This window comes from Propithecus coquereli, unplaced genomic scaffold (assembly GCF_000956105.1).
Source record: "Propithecus coquereli isolate 6110/MARCELLA unplaced genomic scaffold, Pcoq_1.0 Scaffold38, whole genome shotgun sequence".
NCBI lineage: Eukaryota > Metazoa > Chordata > Mammalia > Primates > Indriidae > Propithecus > Propithecus coquereli.
The window spans coordinates 4,689,683-4,710,472 of NW_012149507.1; the positions used below are offsets into that span (position 1 = coordinate 4,689,683).

The following is a 20,790-nucleotide window of genomic DNA, read 5'->3' on the forward strand; positions in this document are numbered from 1 at the left end:
GCTAGGATTACAGGCGTGAGCCACCACGCCCGGCCCATTATTTTTTTTAATGGAGATAAAATTCACACTTTAAAATGGTTAAAAAGAAATAGGTTAAAATTAATTTACCATACAATGAAACATAAAACATAAAATTTAACATAAAACTAAAGTATGTAATTCAGTGGCATTTAGTACATTCACAATGTTGTGTGGTTAACTATAACCTCTAGTTCCAAAATATTTCATTACTCCAAAAGAAAATCCCAGTTGCCATTATGTTTTAAGTAGGTCTTTTGAAGTTATTGTTGAGTTTTAATTTCAGTTCATTCCTTTTGGAAAGATGCAATGGCCTCTTCAGTCTCTTTGAGAATATCTCACCAAATGTTACTTGGCTTTCCACTTTATTGATCTATTTCCATTTTATTGTTCTATTATTATGTAAAACTATTTCCAGAGATCAAAGTAAAATTTCTCTTCCTCTGAGTAGATGGGTTCTTTGTGCATTGAGTAATCTTTTCTACAGCAATTTGATTCATATAACTATTTTCTTGTATCAGTCATGTCAAACTATTCAACACAGCGGTGAGCAAGCTCCATCTGTCTGCCTATGTATAACCTATTGACAGATCAATCGCTATTTACCTAGCCAGCTACTGGCTTGAGAAATAAATCATTAAGTGATTAAATGTTTACTGTAATCAACATTCTTCTATTCAAAAACTAAGTATCTTGAAAACTGGCATTGTTGGGGGCAACTCAAATACTAAAATCTGTAAATAATTGAGAAGATCCAATACAGCTATTTAAAAATTTTCTTCCCAAACCACCTCCTTTATCATATTTCAAAATTAGGCACCAATTTCTCATTGTTGACTGCTGGTGTTCCTTATTGCTCTACTACATTTTATGCCTTTATGTGTGTCCTTGTGCCTGCAACTCTTTCTACAGACTACCCCCATAAATATCTCCTCTTCCAAGATTTCATTCCAGGGTTACCATCTCTGGAGTCTTTTTTGCTACATGAGAAGAACCAACCTTATTACTATACCTTGTAAACACTTCTAATAAAATACGCATATAGCATTTATTTATGTCTTTATTCTCTGAGGGGACCAGTAGCAACTTGAGAGCAAGGGTCAGGTCCTTTTTGTCTTTTATAGTCCTGGTGTCTATTTTATATGTAATCAAATCTTTTACTGGATAGTTGGTTAAAGTAGGTAGAGAGGAAGCAAAGGCTTTATCATTTGAAGGCTTTATCATTTGAAGAATTAGTAGAAAGAACTGTGATCCCCAACCTCCAGGCTGTGGACCAGTGTGGTCTGTGGCCTGTTGCAGGGCGGGAAGCTGATGGGAGGTAGGCGGCGGGCTAGCGAGGCTTCATCTGTGTTTGCAGCTGCTCCCCATCGCTCCCCGGCGTCACTACCTGGGCTCCACCTCCTGTCGGATCAGCAGGTGCATTTTATTCTCACAGCAGCCCGAACCCTACTGTGGACTGTGAATGCTTCAAGGGATCTAGGTTGGGTGCTCCCTGTGAGAGACTGGTGCCTGATGATCTGGGGTGGAGCTGGGGGTGGAGCTGGGTTGGTTGTGCTGGCGCTGGGGAGCAGCTGCAAGTGCAGATTGTTGTTGGCAGAGAGAGCTGACTGCACAACGAATGTGGTGTGCTTGTGGTGTGCTTAGGTCATGCAGGGATCATCTGCCTCCCCCACCCCACTACTGTCCATGTAAGGATTATCTTCCATGAAGCCGGTCCCTGATGTCAAAAAGGTTGGGGACCGCTGTTAGAAGATTTGTACTACCAAGAAGAAAGAAGAGAGTTTCAGTGTTTTATATCTTTGTATAGCCCTGGGTTATGAACATGCTGAAGTTATATATCAATCATATAATATAAAAACCTTCAAAGTAGTCATGATTACTTACATACACTTGAGCCCTGTATTTGACAAGACAGTTGGCACCAGCTTCAGGATTAAACTTAATTTCAAAGTCATAACCTTTGGAATTCTCAGCACCTTTAGGGATAAGTTTTAATTTTCTAGCCAATTTGTGATACTCTGCTAATTGTGTTTCAATCTGTAAGAAGAGAACACAAAAAGAAACGTTAAAGCAGCCCCATTCCATATGGTTTTCAATTGGTATTTTTGCAATTTTATACAATATATATTTCATCTATTTTTAGTAGTTTAGTAATTCAGTACTTTTTGCAGTAAGTAGCAGTTTTAACATACACAAAGGGCTGGGTGCAGTGGCTCATGCCTATAATCCCAGTACTTTGGGAGGCCATGGTGTAGGACTGCTTGAGGCCAAGAGTAAGAGACCAGCCTGGGAAGCATAGTGAGACCTCATATCTACAAAAAATAAAAAATTAGCTGGGCATGGTGGCACGTGCCTGTAAGTCCTAACTTCTTGGGAGGCTGAGGCAAGAGGATTGTTTGAGCCCAGGAATTCAAGGCTGCAATGAGCTGTGACTGCACCACTACACTGTGGCCTGGGTGATAGAGCAAACTCTGTCTCAAAAACAAGCAAAAAACCCCCCAAAACACAAAGAATGAAAAGTTTTAGTCACACTTAATTTATAGAATAATTAAGACTATAATTGATTGGTGAGTAATATACTACTGTTCTTCCACTTACTTGACAAACAGTTTGGAATAAGAGTCCATATTTAGGTATTAACTGAAATTTACTTTTTAAAGTACTAGATAAAGAAATTATGAAAGAATACATTCAATCTTAGTTTTGTTAATGTACAAATTAAAACATTTCATTTATCTAAAATAAGTGAAATGTAATCATTTAAGTCTGAAAATGTTATTTTAACTATATTGATAAAATATTTTAGTAACATATTTTTTTCCTTCCTTCATGGCTCTGTTCAAATTATGTCATCAGAAAGGCTTTCCCTCTGCCATAGCCCCTAGTTTTCCAATGCTTACTTTATTTTTCTTCATAGTACTCATCACTGCCTGACATATATATGTTCACTTCCACTACTTGAACATAAGCTCCATCAAAGTAGCTGTACCCTCAGCACCTAGAACAGTGTTTGGTATATAGTAAACTTATTATATAATATTTGATTGAAGAAATGAATTTGCAGAGTCCAGGAAAGTTGCTTTTACCCTGCTTCTTCCATTTTAATATTAATATATACTTAGTTTCTCATTGTTTTTACCCATCCATAAGAAGAAATAATTTGAGTGAAGGAATGCAATGGTAAGAACACACATAGGACCTTGCTTAAATAATTTGCAATATCCAAAAATGCATCAGATCTCAAAAGCAATTATATTAAATTAAAAATTCTTCTACTAATGAATCAGGAAATCATTTCAATTACTATATTGTAATACAGCAACTCTCTAGAGACTACTAAGGTATGTAGGTCTGTTAGTCCTTATGTTAATAATAAATGGTTCTGGAAGTAGTTTCTTTTTAATCTAATGAAAACGGCTTTCACGAGCCAATGTACTTTATCATGCCTAACTGCAGGAGAGCAACTATGTGACACATATTTCTCTATTTTCTCCTCATGACCAATTCAGACAGAGAAAACTTATCACACTCTTTCCTGATGAATCTAGATGTGGTCTCAATGTCTATCTCAACAAAGAGCTCCAGAAGGCTACTATCACCAGTCAGAGTTGGCATGTGGAATAAAAATTAGCCCAGAAAAAAAGACAAAGGATGCAATGTTTATGTTGCTCCTTTGCATCCTGTCCCCATCCTTTAAAATCCGTTGTACCTAACTCTCAGGTACCCAGTGCCCTGAGGCTTTCTTTGCACTGTCCACAGCCCTACTCTGGCCCATCACCAGGCCACTGCTTACCCACTTCCCAGATTTTTTTCTCGTTTTGGCCTGGTCCTCCAAATCAAAATTGTTACTTGTTTTAGAACAGCTCATTTTAGTTAGTTAAATGCAGAGTTCCCTAGGCTAGAGAGTCATAACTTTCTCTTTCCCACAGTTTGAGAGATAATGAGGAACATTCATTAACATCCATTGAACTAACTCATTTCAGATTCACTGATCTAGCTTAATCACACTTAATTTTATAAATAGGTAAACTAAGGCTATGAAAAGCTTGATGACACAGTGAGGTCACATAAGTGGGTAGTGGCAAATCCAGGACTAAAACCCAGGTTTACCAAATTCTGTGTTCAAAGACTTTGGGCTCAACTCCACAGGCTATTTCTTATAAATGTATATTTTTCTTTTTGATACACGAGGACAGAGATTACCTAGAAGGGTCAGCAAGATGAAGGAATATAGAGGGCTAAAGTATGTTTTCTGTATGGTGAAACAGATTCCAGAAAGGAGATACTGCTAACTGCTTATCCTAAACTGTTCATTCCATGTTAAGAATTATATAGGTAACTGTTCTTGTTAAATTAACAATGGCTGGATACTTTCTGGACAGCCCTTGTAGAAAACAGACTTTTAATAATGCAAAACAGTTAAAACCTGACTGATTAAGAAACTATAGTACTTTGCATTATACCTATAATGTAGTTTATAATGTGATCAGAACAGAAAACTAGTATTGGCCCCTTGGGCAAATAAAATTGCTTTGATTGAACAACTTTTTTCATTTCAACAATGGTGATAAGTATACGTAATAAATACTGTACTAAGGAAAGTGCTGGAGATAATTGTATTAAAAAAACCATTACTTTGGGAGCAAAAGTTAGAGACTAGATTTTTCTCAGTGAGGTTCAAATTTTAGAATTACACTTATCAATAAATATTGTAATTGAAAATACAAGGGTAAAAAAACGTCAAATCAAAATATAAGTTTGACACTCTCTGGTCTCTATTTTTCTCCATTTTAAAAAAATAAATGTCTTTTAAGCACATGTTTTCTTTCCTTTTCTTAAAAAAGATCACTGTGGGCTGGGGGCGGTGGCTCACACCTGTAATCCTAGCTCTCTGGGAGGCCAAGGAGGGCAGATTGTTTGAGCTCAGGAGTTCGAAACCAGCCTGAGCAAGAGCGAGACCCCGTCTGTACTAAAAATACAAAGAAATTAATCGGACAACTAAACATATATAGAAAAAATTAGCCGGGCATGGTGGCGCATGCCTGTAGTCCCAGCTACTCGGGAGGCTGAGGCAGTAGGATCGCTTGAGTCCAGGAGTTTGAGGTTGCTGTGAGCTAGGCTGATGCCACGGCACTCACTCGAGCCAGGGCAACAGAGTGAGAATCTGTCTCAAAAAAAAAAAAAAAAAAATCTTTTAAGCACATGCTTTCTTTCCTTTTCTTAAAAAAGATCACTGTGGGCTGGGGGCAGTGGCTGACGCCTGTAATCCTAGCTCTCTGGGAGGCCGAGGCGGGCGGATTGTTTGAGCTCAGGAGTTCGAAACTAGCCTGAGCAAGAGCGAGATCCCGTCTCTACTAAAATTAGAAAGAAATTCATTGGACAACTAAAAATACATAGAAAAAATTAGCTGGGCATGGTGGCGCATGACTGTAGTCCCAGCTACTCGGGAGGCTGAGGCAGTAGGATCGCTTGAGTCCAGGAGTTTGAGGTTGCTGTGAGCTAGGCTGACGCCACGGCACTCTAGCCCGGGCAACACAGTGGGACTCTGTCTCAAAAAAAAAAAGATCACTGTGGAACTATTTGATAGAAAAAATATCCCTAGACAACCTGTTAAATTATTATGTTGTTTTAGAATACATTAGTGTCATGTACATGATTATACTGAATCACTAAGAAAAAGTTTATTTACAAGAGTAAGTAGTGTATGGTAAGGCAAGAGTAAAGAGCATTTATAAAAGATTACCTATAAAAATAAGGCTAAATTTTATCTAGAAATTCATATGGTCAGAAAGTCCTTTTTATCAACAATGTTGGCTAAATTGTTAATGTACTACCTGCAAAATTAAAATTAAGTCGAATAATTTGCTTTTTTTATGCTGAGGCCCAAACCCATATATACAGTAGCCTATTAAGTATTTTTACTTGGACATGGATATAACACATCCATCTCCATTCTTTACTGACAATTTCTTCCTTCTCCTCTATTCCCAAAAGAGTGGCACTACTGCCCAGTTTACCTAAGCCAGACAGGGCAACTGCTTCCCTTCTCTTTCATCAACTCTTATTCACTCTGCCTCCTAAGGGGTGAGAATCTATCCACTTCTTTGAATCCTCACTATTTAAATTTAGCTTGTAATTTCTCAATAGATTACTGCCACAGATTTTCATATTACCAAAAATAAGATCTTTCTAAAATGTGATCACACCTGTTTAAAAATTTTAAGGTCTTCTTAGAGCTGTCAGGATAAAACCCAAACTTTTAAACATGAAGAGTTGTCACCCTCTGTGAAGTTGTCACCTCTCTAAGCTTACTTCTTGAGTCTCATCTCTCACTACGTCCCCCTTCCTATGAAGTTCCAGCCATAAGAAAAGCTTACTCATCAGACCGTTTTCTTTCTGACCTTTCCCATATACTCCTTCTTTTGCTAACCCTCCTACCTTTGCCATGCTAACCCTTCCTTGTACTTCCCAGTTCAGTTCCGGTGTTTTCTCTTTAAGAAAGCCTTTTCTAAAAACACCTCACCCATCTCCCCACAACATGTACACTAAACCTGGGTTAGGTATACTATGTTTCCTCAGTACCCTGTGCAAACATCCATCTATTAGAGGTCTGATCTCATGGTAGAAAATATAAACTAGGTTGGAAGTTTCTTAAGGGGAAGGTTTATGTCTTTTTATCTTTATTTTTGCTATGCCCAGCATGGTAAGTGACACATAGCAAATGTTACATAAATGAGTAGTGAATAGGTAAATGAAGGACTCATTTCCTCTTCTACAGAGTAAGAGGGATGGAATATATGAAAATTATTTTCATGGCCTTAGAGACTTTTTTTGCTTATTTCTTAGTTCATTGTTTTAAAACATAGGCTATCTTAAATTTGACTGAGAGAAATTGGGGTGTAACTAAATTGACATAAAGGGATAAGTGTTTTATTAAAATGTCAGTGCTAAAAAATTTTACTCCTTTAGCTGATTTATTCTAACCACTGAATTCCTCTTAATTGCGAGAGACCTTTACAAAGGTCAGCTATGGAGAGTTGCCTCTCTGGAAATGGTATGACATACCGCCTCTTTGCCTCTTGCGTATTTTAGTTCCTCATTCCACAACTTCTGCTGTTCAGCCTCCAGGTCCTTGGTTAATTTATTAATAGTCTGTTGCAATTCATTTCTTTCATGATTTATTCTCTCAATGTCTGCAACTGAGTACTTCTGGTTATCAATAATATTCTGTAGTCGAGTGTTCTCCTGTTTTATTGCTTCATATTCTAGCTCTGCATTAGGAAAAAAAACATTTTATTTTTCTTTTTAGAGATGGGGTCTGGAAATACACAAATTTTTACAGTTTTTAAAATTCCCACAAAGAAACAGATGACATTATTTAATACAGCTATCTAAATTTCCAAGTTATATACATATATTTTCTCTCTTTTTTTGGATAATTCTGTTTGATTCCACTTTGTTAATAACATTCTTGAAGATGATTACAATTAAAGTTTTATGCTAGAACCTTATTTCCCTATTGGCTTGCTATGGTTTTCAGAAACTACTATATGAAAAAACTGTGGCCCCACACAATGATTACAATTAAGAATCCTAAGGCTATGTACTGGGCCGCACCCTGAGTGGGGAGCAGCTAAGGAGCCAAGGGACACTCTAGGCTGCTGCGCATCGTTGGTCAGTGCCAGGGCTGGGCTGAGGTGCTGTGCTACCATGAGGGGCCGAAATTTAAGAGATTATGGTATTTAGAACCCCCAATGTTAAAAAACAGAACTTTTGTAATAACATTGAGGATCATTCCATTGTTCTTCCTAGAAAAAGTGTCTCTGATTTCACTAATAAGAACATGAAGAAGGTTAAGAAATCTTCAAAACGGTTGGATGATTACGTAAATAGAATAGTTACACAAGCTGTGAAAAGCCCAGATAAACTACATAAGATGATCTATCATAGAATGAAAGTTCCTCAGCCCTTCCTAAATCCTTGTTACAGGAAAAAAAAAACCAGTTCCTTAGAAGTGGGGGATGTGACATAGCAAATAAAGACAATGATCAGGCTTGTGCAGGCCACCTTCCTGAAAAATTATGCCATAATGGTTGAGTTGAACATATTCGGTTAACTCCAGTGATTCTGTTTTTTTCACAGACACATAGCCAATCATCAAAATATGGTGGTTTTTTTCCCTGAGGTTTCTCAGGACCATGAAACAACGGCCCAAGTTTTTGTTCAGCAGGAATTTGAGATTGAATGTAGCTTTACCTTTCTGCAGAAAGAGAAGTATAAGTGAACTTGTAGCTTATTTGGTGAGGAGGGAAGATCTTGGAGTTGTGGTAGATTGACTTCCTGTGCTCACCAATAATTTACAGAAAGAAAAGCAATATATCTCACTTGGCCGCTGTGTAGCCTTGTTGCCTCTAGTAAAGTCACTACTTAAAAGCAAATTTGGAGAATATGCAATAGTTGGATTAAACTGGCTTCAAGTAGTTATAAAAAGTTGTTAGAACTATCATTCAAAATAGAAATTACAAATGATAGAAGTATTCAGATTCTAAAACAATAATTAAGTGGATTGTGGGAACAGGAAAGCCATCTCACTTTGGTTCCAGGATACACTGATAATATAGCTAAGGACATAGATGCTTATTTATTACAGCTGCATTGAGAGATTTCATCTACTAAAGAGCATTTGGTTATTCAAAACATCCCTGGACTAAATGATTTACAAAAAGAAAGGTCTCATCTGAGAACTGTGGAAGAAATCAAAACCATTTTTTTCTTTTAAAAAGCCATATAATGAAACCACTAATAAAATCCTAACAATCTTCTTCACATTGAAGTGGAAAAATATCCAAAAGGAGCAACTTCAGCTTCAATGAGGTGAAAGTGCACTAGGAAGATTGTTTGACTTTCTTTGCTGCATTTGGGATTTATACGGTTATTTAGTAACATTGTGTAAGAACCACTGGGTCTTAATGCAGTTTTGCATAAGAATATAATTTATAGTATGTGAAAAAATAAGACAGGACTTATTACTAGGAACCACAAAGACCCATCATCATTAACTTTTTAAAGTTTTGTTTTATAAAAAAACACTTAAATACATGCAGCTATTTTCTTATGCTGAAAAGAACAAAAGTTTAAAACATAAAAAAGAAAAGGAATCTTTACGTTTAAGAGGGATAGACTGTCTCTGTTAATGTTCAGGTCAAATGCTTTTAATACTCCTGCATGATTCTTTGTAATAATTCAGAAAACCACAAGTTTTTTTTTTACAAACACAAGAACATTTATAATAAAATACATCAGAGTTTATTCATATTTTACTGACATTTTCAGTGATAACCACACTAGTTAGGGTCTTGCTTTATCTCTTTACCAACAGTGTTTTCCAACCTTTTGTGCCTCATGCCTTACATAGAACATGACAGCATTCTTCCAGAAGCTGGGATGAATGGATGAGAATGACCAAAGGTGCCAAGAGAATCATCCTGAGGGCTGAGAGGATCAATATCTTGACTTTGTTATAACCTATTTGCAGCACAATAATTGGGAAGCTTCACATCTGAGCTTAAAATAAATTAATGGTTGGTTTAAGTAAAACATTATTCGAGGCCGGGCGCGGTGGCTCACGCCTGTAATCCTAGCTCTCTGGGATGCTGAGGCGGGCGGATTGTTTGAGCTCAGGAGTTCGAAACCAGCCTGAGCAAGAGCGAGACCCCGTCTCTACTAAAAATAGAAAGAAATTAGTTGGACAACTAAAAATATATAGAAAAATTAGCCAGGCATGGTGGCACATGCCTGTAGTCCCAGCTACTCGGGAGGCTGAGGCAGTAGGATCGCTTGAGTCCAGGAGTTTGAGGTTGCTGTGAGCTAGGCTGACGCCACGGCACTCACTCTAGCCCGGGCAAAAGAGTGAGACTCTGTCTCAAAAAAAAAAAACAAAAAACATTATTCGTGGCCACGAATGGCTTTAATAATTAAGAAAGTTAAAATATTCATAGAATAAAAGCCTCTTAGGTTAATAATTATCAAATTAGTGTCTCAAACTAAATCATTCTGGAATGGCAAATGATTTGCTCAAGTATTTCTCTCTTATCTACTCCATTTGCAACTAACAGAAAAAAATTCTTACAACAAGTAGGCATTGAAAACTTGGTAGCCTGCTATAGACATTTACCATAGAAGAAAAAAAGATATGGATAACAAATTGGTTTTTATATGTGACAAATCCCACACAGGTCCACATCCCAGTCTGAACGACCTCTTTTAGTGTTAGCTGTGCTTACCTACTCTAGCAATTTCTTCATTGAGACCATTCAATTTCTGGTCAAGAATGGCTGAATGAGACTCCAAATTGCTCATGTATGCCTGATATTTTTGAACATCTCCTTGCAAGGATGCTTTCAGTTTTCTTAATGACTCTAGACGATTCTTTAAGAGAAAAGAATATTAAATTAGTTATTCTCATTAATAAGCACTCCATACTTTAAAGTAAAGCAGTATTACTTAAATTTATCTTAGAGAAAGGTAAATTTGAGTTTTCTTTTTACTTTTAGAGGGAGTCACAAGAACTAAAAGGGGACTGTACTATTATTACTTAATTAAGAAGATGGACTTTTTAAGAAGTCAGTTTGGGATAGAAAAAACCAAGGGCCAGGGTCAAAAAAGCACAAACATTTTAAATCTGGCATTTTATAGAACAGTCTGGGTGCTTCACTAATAATACACAAAATAAAATTAGATATCTGTACATTAACATTTAGCCTTTAGAAAACCCTTAGGATACAATATATTATATAAACCTACTTATTTCCATTCCTTTTTCACTAACTCCAAAACTCAGGGCCTCTTGTGAATAGTGCTCCCTGGAGATATGTAACATGGGACCTTGTTCAAAAGATACTTTTGGTCTTATGTAATTAGGTAAGAATCTTTCATCATATTCTGAGCACCATTAGTCTAAGACTGATAGAACACAAGGGACAATAAGGCTCCACAGATACCAAACATGTTTTCATTGGGAGTTCTATCCTGTATGAAAATTTAACTTTTAAGAAGCTTACTTTGTGAACCTATTTTTAAAAAATTTTGATAAGGAAGCTAGTATCCTCTAAGGAGACCCAAGAGTCTAAAAGAGCTTAAGTAAGTGTATAAACATATTTACTAACCGGTTCTTTTTCTCTTTCTTGTTCCAATCTTGCAATCTGTTCATTCAATGCTTTGTTTCTTGCTTCTAATGATTCCAGCTTGGAAGCATCTACATTAAATAAATCCTCTGGAGACAAAACCCAAAAACTTCATAAGATCTTAAATCTGCTTAAAGCATTCTTCCCTAGGTTTTCACCATTGCTCACTCCTTCACTTCCTTCTGGTCTCTGCTCAAAACACTATTAGTGAAGCACACACTATCCTTTACAAAACAGCATGCCCTTCCCATTACTCCACTGAACTTTCTATTCCCCTTGCGCTGCTTGAGTTTTCTCCATAGCACTTGTCATCGTTTGACTTTTAATTGCTCATTTCATTATTTTTCCTTTCTACTAAAATGTAAGTTCATAAGAGCAGGGATTTTTTAATCTCTTATTCATTACTGTATCCTCAGTGCCTAAATGGTGGCTGGTGCACAGTAGGTATACAGTAAATATTTGTTTGAATGAATGCAACTTATATGCTTAATTAATTATATATAGAAATGTCAAATTACTCACTGGATGCTTAGATCACTATGAATTTTCATCTCTTAAAACAAAACATCATTTATCTTGCTCCTTTTCCCATGTGAACAAGCTGAAATTATCCTGCTTACTCTTCAGGAAGGTACATTCCCAGGGGAACCTAAGGCAATGCTTTGACCGTTTGTGCTAATATTGGCAAAGTGACATTCTCCTATTTTGATTGACTCTATTCTCTTTGGAGAAATAGCTTCATACATGTTAGGTTTATCTATTTTACCTACCACTCTAGCATATTATATACAAGGCTATTTCAATAGAAGGAACAACATGTAAAATAATACCTTAGGAATATTTTAGAGTTAGCCAGTAAATACCGAATGTAACTTGACTAGATGATAGTACAGTGGAAAAGAATTTCCTTACTTGTCTGGAAATGTAATGTTCCATTAACTTTCTGCTGCAAGTTTGAAAGAGACCTTAGGTATTTTGACTAATTGGTGCTTTAATTTCTCTACGAATAAAGTAAGGACATCACAGGGATATTATCCCCCAGGAGGAATAACATTTGCTGATTATCTTCTGTGCTCTTGGTAGTGTATTTGGTACTCTCTTACACTGCCACGTAATCCTGCAAAACTCTGTCAGACAGGTCAAGTGCTGAGGTCACAGAGACAGGAAGGGCTTATGTCTCAGGTCTAGCTTGACATTAAGTATTCTGTCTGCTTAACTATTCTTCTCTCCACCAAAGCAACCATGAAGATAAAAACCAGCAGGCAGCCAGATGCATTTAACGTAAGTAGCCCAGATAAACACTGGATATGGTAAAATAAGCTACCACTCCACGAGCAGAGCTAAAAGATCAAAAGCAAGCATACTAGGAATGAGAACACTTACTTAGCTTTGACTGCAACTCTGCATTCATTTCTTCAAAGCTGTCAGCACCATTCATAAAACTCTCGTAGCATTTTATGGTGTAGTCCAAAAACAACTGAGTGGGTTAAGCAGATTTTAAACACAAAGTCATGATTCTCTATTTAGTTTGTTTCACTTTTCTAGGTAAAAATTTTAATTTGAATAAAACAAAGTCAGGAATATTAAGTAGTCATATAAGTTTTTATAAATAAGAGACACAAACTTAGGGTATATCATTAATTATCCTGTACAGACTTATGTGCTATTTCTAAATATGAATAATGAAGATGAAAATAATACATATTTGGATAAAAGTAATATTTAAAAATAGTAAGTACACCATACCTTCAGAATTTTGAGAAGGTCAAATAAGGAAGCTTATTAATGAATGTAACCCAACATAAAATGCACAAACTTAATCATCTTTAGGAATAAAGCACCTTATGGAAAATTTAAATAAATTGCTGATCATCTAAGTCCAATTAAACTGACAAGGTGTGATTGTGAAAACCAGAATGTAATTAATAAAGGCTACAATTATATTGTAACTTCAAGCTAAAAATTGGCATCATAAGTAGAGATCTATATAGTAGAACACTAGAATTCTTAATATTTATCCAAGAGAAAGTAACACTATAATTTGCAGTCATGAAACGTTTTGTTCACAGAGAATGCATACTTTATTAGGAGGCAAGAAGGTTGATCAGAATTTTCCATAGCCTAGATGAAGTAAATATCCCTCAAGACAAACCAATTCCCTTTGTGCTAATTCTCTGCTTACTAAGCAACCTTCTTATTACTTGGTTGATATGAAAAGGGTACCCTGATTAGGCAGTATGAGTATTCTATAACTGGAAAGGTAATAGTAAATTAATATATTTTCATTCTACTTCAGAGCCGTCTTTTGTGAATTTGGTAAGAGTGAATCAGTTTCCTTAAGCTTGGTCAATTTTGATCCTACAGATTAAAAAAATGATTTTTGTGGACCCACAAAGCTGAGCATCAGAATCTTATGAAGCTGGATACCCTGAAAGCTCTTTTTTTTTTTTTTTAAAGAGACGGGGTCTCACTGTGTCACCCAAGCTGTAGTGCAGTGGCATCATCCTAGCTCACTGCAGCCTCAAACTCCTGGGCTCAAGCAATCCTCCTGCCTCAGCCTCCTGAATAGCTGGGACTATAGGTGCATGCCACCACACCTGGCTAATTTTTCTTTTCTTTTTTTTTAAGAGATGGAATCTCACTATGTTCCCCAGGCTGGTCTTAAACACAAACAGCACTATATAGTTTCCAAAGTGCTTCTCTACATATTTTCATTTGAAATAATAGTTCAGATAACAAGAATAACATTTACTGGTTTAACCTTTAAGATGGATGTTAAGACATTTAATACTTAATAGGTATTGTTGTAATGGTACTTGGGTGAAAACTGTGGTGCAATTATTATAAATGTAGTCCAGGATACATATTGCAGTGTGGGAGGAAAATTCTTTCAAGAGTAGGATCAAAGGCTTTCTAGCAGCCTTTCCAGCTGGGATGATTGCTGAACTAGTTAAGGGGCATGTTTACTTTTTGTTAAAAAAAAAAAAAAAAAAAAAAAAAAGCAATGATACCACGACAGTCAGTTGATATATCTTGGAACTATTTCCTGGGCAGCAATAAAAGATGAGACCGAAATTATTCCTACTTTTCCTTTTGTGACAAAGGTTCCGAAAAGTGAAGGTTAGAACTAGAACAGAGAATAGTTTTTCTTCTTAGGGGCCTGTGTGGTGATTGGCCTTTTATGCATGCTAGGGGATGTTAATATATAATCTCAACATTTTAAATTTATTTCTCAGAGTTGGTGTTTGCTCCATTTGGATATAGATATTTGCATATTTTAGGAAATAGTATGGGATTAGTTACATAGTTTAGGCTCTAATAAAGTATATGGTGGGAGAACCAATTCAGACCACCTATTACTTTTATTTCAACCACTTTTGGAAGTGATGACTCTGAGCTAAGTTGCAATATGCCTAACTAAAAAGGCCAAAACAGGCCGGCGCGGTAGCTCACGCCTGTAATCCTAGATCTCTGGGAGGCCGAGGTGGGCGGATTGTTTGAGCTCAGGAGTTCGAAACCAGCCTGAGCAAGAGCGAGACCCCGTCTCTACTAAAAATAGAAAGAAATTAATCGGACAACTAAAAATATATAGAAAAAATTAGCCGGGCATGGTGGCGCATGCCTGTAGTCCCAGCTACTCGGGAGGCTGAGGCAGGAGGATCGCTTGACCCCAGGAGTTCGAGGTTGCTGTGAGCTAGGATGATGCCATGGCACTCTAGCCCAGGCAACACAGTGAGACTGTCTCAAAAAAAAAAAAAAAAAGGCCAAAACAAAATAAACAAAAAACACACATGCAATATATTAAGACTCAATCTGTTATGATTTGTATTAAAAAAGAATTATATTAAAATAATGTTGCCAGTATTGATATCTACATTCTGAGAATAAGAGAAAGGAGGAAAAGAAACATTACATCTGTAACATGTAATAATAACATCTTATGATTTAATTACAAGCCCCTTGAATTTTTTACTTAGTTAACATTTTCAAATTTCTGTGCCTAGTTAATTTTAGGAAATTATAATGTGACTTCAACAGGAGATCCATTGATTAATATTTTGAAAAATCAATTTTACAATTTTTCAGAAAGCAGAAGGACAACTCTACAAAAGAATATACAGATGGTCCCTGACTTACGATGGTTTGACTTAAGATTTTTCAGCTTTACGTAGGTGTGAAAGCATTCAGTAGAAACCATACTTCGAGTATCTATAAAACCATTTTGTTTTTCACTTTCAGTATTCAATAAATTACATGAGATAGTCAACACTTTTATTATAAAGTAGGCTTTGTGTTGGATGATTGTGCCCAACTGTAGGCTAATGTAAGTGTTCTAAGCATGTTTACAGTAGACTAGATAAAGCTATGATGTTTGGTAGGTTAGGTGTATTCAAAGTATTTTTGATTTATAGTATTTTCAACTTATGATGGGTTTCTTGGGATGTTGCTCCATGGTAAGTTGAAGAGCATCTGTATTAACTTCAATAGTGACATTTAGTGAATAATTTCAAAGCAACTCATTATTATAGTTTATGGTGATGTATGGTACCTTATTATGCATAATTCCATCTTCGGTTTCTTCTCCCCAAGGCTGTCCATCATCAAATAAGGGTGAGCTTTCTTTCATGGCAGTATGTATCTAATCGGTACACAAGTAACATTAAGTTAATTAAATTCATGTGAAAAACATATAGCTTTCATGTTCTGCCAATTCTGTCTTTAGTGTCTTTTTCAGAAACATTTACATTATTGTATGACTCAGTCTCTTTTATTATTATAAAAGAGCCCTGAAATACTTTTGATTTTCTTTCAAATCAAAAAAGATTTGAAAGTATCCTTTTGATACTTTCAAAATCTTTTACATTTTTTAGTAACTAAACCCCCTCAGGATTTAGAAAGGGTGGGCTCCATATTTAGTCCTGTTCTTTTCTGCTGACCTTTATGCTGTTGTTAACCCACTGAGAGCATTTACATACATTTTAATGCAACTCCAAGAATTCAAAACAGAACCTCCACATAAAAGGTGAACTAGTAATTCTTCTCTTTTACATGAGCTCAATTTTGGTGCTCAAATGTTATCTGACTCCTTCAGTACATACAAATATGAATTTTAGATCGAATTTTACAATTAAATCTTCAGAAATACTATAGTTCTTTAAAATTGGAAGTGATAACCAAAATTATAGCAAAACATTCAGATATTTATAATTGACAACTAAAAGGAAAATAGCTCAATGTTTTTAAGGCACAGAAATTCCATTTTGTAACAACTGTTGTATAACTTTTAAAAAAATACATAACCTTTCAAATATGAAAAAAATTTAAAAATTTAAATGAAGTTGCTATAAAATGTATAGATATAGTTATATTAGATATAAGTATATAAATATTTATACCTAGATATTATATAGATATGTTTACATATATTTATATTTATGTAAATAGGTATAAATATTTATATATTTATATCTAGTATAGTGAACATTAAGTATAAGAATACTAACTTTTAAGAAAAGGACCACACATTAAGAATACATAAAAGCAGAATGTGGTTTCTGTTGAAGGCATTCCTAACACTTTTTGTATATCTAGGGAAGATGCAGGGGAGCTCTATTAACTCATCCTCTACTTCATCTGTCTTCAATGAGGTCTCAGGTGACAGATTTAATGATGTCTAAAAGACATGTAAGGTAGAACCCAAGAAGAAGAATAGAATCTTCTACCCGGTCATCAGGGTAAAGACAGCTATTGTTCCTTGTCAAAGGTCCTTGTGAAAACTCTTGCTACTCTGCAAGGAAAGCCTTACCACAGGGACAAACATATCTCCAGAACTTATAGAAAAGCCTCTACTGAAAGAACAGAAAAGTTCTCAACTAAGGAGAAGATTTGGTTGAAATGGTTTCAACCTGAAGTTATATATTCAGATTTAAACACAACACAAAGAAGCCATAAAAACCGGGGAAAAAATTGGAAGAACTTTTTAAAAAACTTTTTCTTCAATATGGATTTTAATTTAAAAGGGGGAAAAATAAATTTCATGGAGGAAAATAAGAAATCAGTTTCCTATTGACTCACTTTTTTGGAGGTGTAAAAGTTCATGAAAACATAATCTCCTTGCCAATGTGGTACTTCTTTCCCCTTACCTCTGGTATCACATGTTAACAGTTTGAAAATCAATCCAAAATCAAATGTGCTTCGAAAAATGAAAACTCTGAAGTGGATTTTGAGAAAATTGGCAAAAGCAAGATTGGCAGAGAAACAGAAATATCTTTTTGAGAGAAAATCCCCTCTCATATGTGTAATTCAAAAAGGACAAATCAAATACCTTGATGCAGTCTATTAGCCAAACCAAGGCTGACACAATATGAGGCCATGTATGAGGGGCCCCCACTGTATACATGGAGCTTTTGGATAGTGCAAAAGGATACCTATGAAAAATTAGAAAAGATAAGCTAACTTAATACGTTAATTCAGTAAAAATAATGGCTAAATTAATTAAGAAGTTACATTTTAAAAATTCTACATACATTCCCACAGTCTTGATTTGTTTAGAAGATAGTTGTTGAGATTCTGTCCTTAGTCATCCTACTTTCCAATGATTTTGTGTATTTTTTGGTTTCTTCTCTGCAGATTACTTTGTAGTTATACTCTTTAAGCTGCAGAACTTGATTTATTCAACCAATATGCTGGACTTCACTTTCAAAGGTCTTTTGGTCTCTCAAATTCAATGCACCCTCAATAAACTACATGTATGCACATTTCTGAATCCATTCTTCCCTCTTTCAACTTCATCGCATCCCATTTGTACCAGGCCTCAATCCTATTCTATAGATTCTGTGGTATCCAGCCTGTCCTTTCTATTCCCCAGCAGTTCAGGGCCTTATGTTCTATCACCTGCTGTTCTGTAATAACCTACAAATAGCTGTTTTTTGTTTTGCTTTTTCTCCCTCTTCAATTTATTGTACATATAGTACCCACAGCGATCATCTTAAAACATGTTATTTTTCTAATTCAAATTCTTTACAAATCTATTGAGTTTGATTCTTTTCTGTGTTCCAATAATATCTCTAACTAATGACAAATATACATACCCAAGATCTTTAAAGATTCTTGGAACTTCTTCTTCAAACTTTGTGTCAGGAAGTTCGTATGAGGGACACAGGAAGCCATAAAGAAAAGTGAAGATCTTTAAGAAGTCCTTAACAGATGGAGCCTGTAGAGATTTCATGGATACACTATGTGCATAACCATTTTCTGTAAGAAACTACAATAATTTTTATGAAACATCAAGCATTCCTTAATAGAAAATTATTGGAAAATACCTGAGACAACATACAGAATTTAGAACGTTTCAAATTACGAAGTACCTCACAGAGTTGTCGAATACACTGCTGAATGAATGCTTTGTCATTAAGTGGTCTTGGGTCCTTAATTTTTTCAGAACTGGAAAATATACCAAGTTGACTATTCCGGGATCCATGTCCACTAGTTCTGGAAACACATTTTTAAAAAGTCAGTCAAAACTTTTTCCTTCTGTAGTCAAGTCTAAATTATTTCAAGGTGATTTTATATTTTAACATCGGCATGAAACATCAAAGTTTAACTCTTTAATTCTTATTTAACTAAACAGAATCCTCTTATTCAAAGCAGAGAAAAAGAGCAAATAATGAAAAGTATGAGGTTATATCTATCAACAGACAGATATAAAGTGAGGCAAGAAAAAAACCCCACTTGTGATGCTTTACATTACCAACACACATATCATACTCTGAGATTGTACATTTCAAGTACCCTAGATCTTCTGCACCAACTATTCTCTGGTATATTGAATAACCAAAGTCCTTTTACTATTCTATTTACCGCCCCATGACTGCTCCCTTACTCCCAACCCTTTCATTTGCCACTATTTCTTGTGGGAAAGCTGCCTTTGAGATATGTTAAAATAGGTTGTGCAGGCTTTTTCTCAACAACATTTCTGTCACGCAATACCTACATTATGTATCTGATTGTGATTTACCATAAATATATATGTTGCTACTTTTTAGTCATTAATGGCTGTAGCATATATGCTACATCCCCCAAATAAAAGTTTATTTGTTTAAATAATCTTTATAATGGTTCCTTTTGCCCTTTTTGTGGCCCAATTTAGCTAACCATTGTAGCTTATTAAATATCCTCAGAACAATAATTTTCCTTATTGCACAAAAGTTACAAAATTGACTTACAACAAATATTGCTATTAATATCTAAACATTATTCATCAAAACTTCATTTCTCCCTACAAGCTGCTTGCAAATTCTTTTCTGCTGAGGATCTAAGAGCTCTTCAGTTTGGGCTCTCTTACTCAACTACCCTGATGAATTATCTAATTAATTAGCTTATTTTTCCTGAATTTACTAGTATAAGAAGTTTTTTTCTACATATTGCTATTACTTAACCTTTAAAATTTTTTTTTCACAATAAAAGAGGCATATAGGTTCAGCAAAACTGCACTGATATCTTTTTAAATTTCAAGAGAATTTTCCACCCAATCAAAATACCATATCATTCAATTTATTGGTTAAAGAGCATAAGGTTTAGAGCCGGAATGTATGGTTTCAAATTCTGTCCCTGTTACTAGTTGTGTGACCTTGGGTAAGTTACATAACCTCTCTGTGCTTCAATTTCCTTATGTATAAAACGGAGACAATAATAGTACCTCCTCATAGGGCAGTTCTGAGGATTGATTAAAAGAGTTGATATAGATAAAGCACTTAAAACAATGTCTGGCCTATAGGAACGCTCAACAAATGTTAGGCTTCATAATTATTATGAACTCTGAAGTTTAGCTCTGAGATGAGTTATATTACAACAATGCCTTAAGATTTTTCATCAAATAGAATAAATACCAGAAATGGAGGTTTAACTTGGTTTCATGGCAGAGACTCTTTTAATAAGGTGACAAATATTTCATCTCTAAATATTTTCAAAACAATTGAGGAAACAGGTTTGTCTTTTTTTCTTTTTTTTAGATTAAACAATGTTATAGTTTAAGAGGAGAAAAAAGACAGCAAATAGTTCATTACAGGAAATGGGGTAGAATGGGAGCAGTGATTAGTTAGATTTAGAAATGTCAAGTTACTTTGGGATATTTGTTCACTTGATTTGGATTTTTCAGGTCATTTGTGATTTTAGTAAGCTATGAATTATGAAAAAAAGTCCTTTTCAAATGGTTAACAGTTAAAGGAAAAAAAAATACAAGTCTGGGCTGTAACAAAAGTGAGGCTGTTGCTATTGTCTTGCCTCTCATTCACTTCTCATTCCTCAGCAATCTGGACTCTGATCCTCCAAATTTTTCTCCTTCCATTTCCCTGCTCATTTTTCACTTTTCTTTTTTTTTCTTTTGAGACAGAGTCTCACTCTGTTGCCTAGGCTAGAGTGCCGTGGCATCAGCCTAGCTCACAGCAACCTCAAACTCCCGGGCTCCAGTGATCCTGCTGCCTCAGCCTCCTAAGTAGCTGGGACTACAGGCATGTGCCACCATGCCCAGCTAATTTTTTCTATATGTTTTTAGTTGTCCAGCTAATTTCTTTCTATATTTTTAGTAGAG

At 35.5% G+C, this 20,790-nt stretch overlaps 1 protein-coding gene and 1 pseudogene across 1 annotated transcript in view; one reads left to right on the forward strand and one right to left on the reverse strand.

Annotated features, from left to right (window-relative positions):
* Window positions 1-20,790, reverse strand: part of NDC80 (NDC80 kinetochore complex component) — a 44,230-nt gene that overhangs the window by 18,497 nt on the left and 4,943 nt on the right. Inside the window, exons 4-12 of the mRNA XM_012652078.1 lie at window positions 18,569-18,692; window positions 18,293-18,465; window positions 17,527-17,629; window positions 15,751-15,840; window positions 12,585-12,678; window positions 11,184-11,290; window positions 10,302-10,446; window positions 7,084-7,289; window positions 1,903-2,055 (exon numbers count right to left, since the gene is read on the reverse strand). Coding sequence (XP_012507532.1) covers window positions 1,903-2,055; window positions 7,084-7,289; window positions 10,302-10,446; window positions 11,184-11,290; window positions 12,585-12,678; window positions 15,751-15,840; window positions 17,527-17,629; window positions 18,293-18,465; window positions 18,569-18,692 — 1,195 coding nt within the window. The remainder of the gene's footprint in view (window positions 1-1,902; window positions 2,056-7,083; window positions 7,290-10,301; window positions 10,447-11,183; window positions 11,291-12,584; window positions 12,679-15,750; window positions 15,841-17,526; window positions 17,630-18,292; window positions 18,466-18,568; window positions 18,693-20,790) is intronic.
* Window positions 7,778-8,677, forward strand: LOC105816618 (annotated as a pseudogene).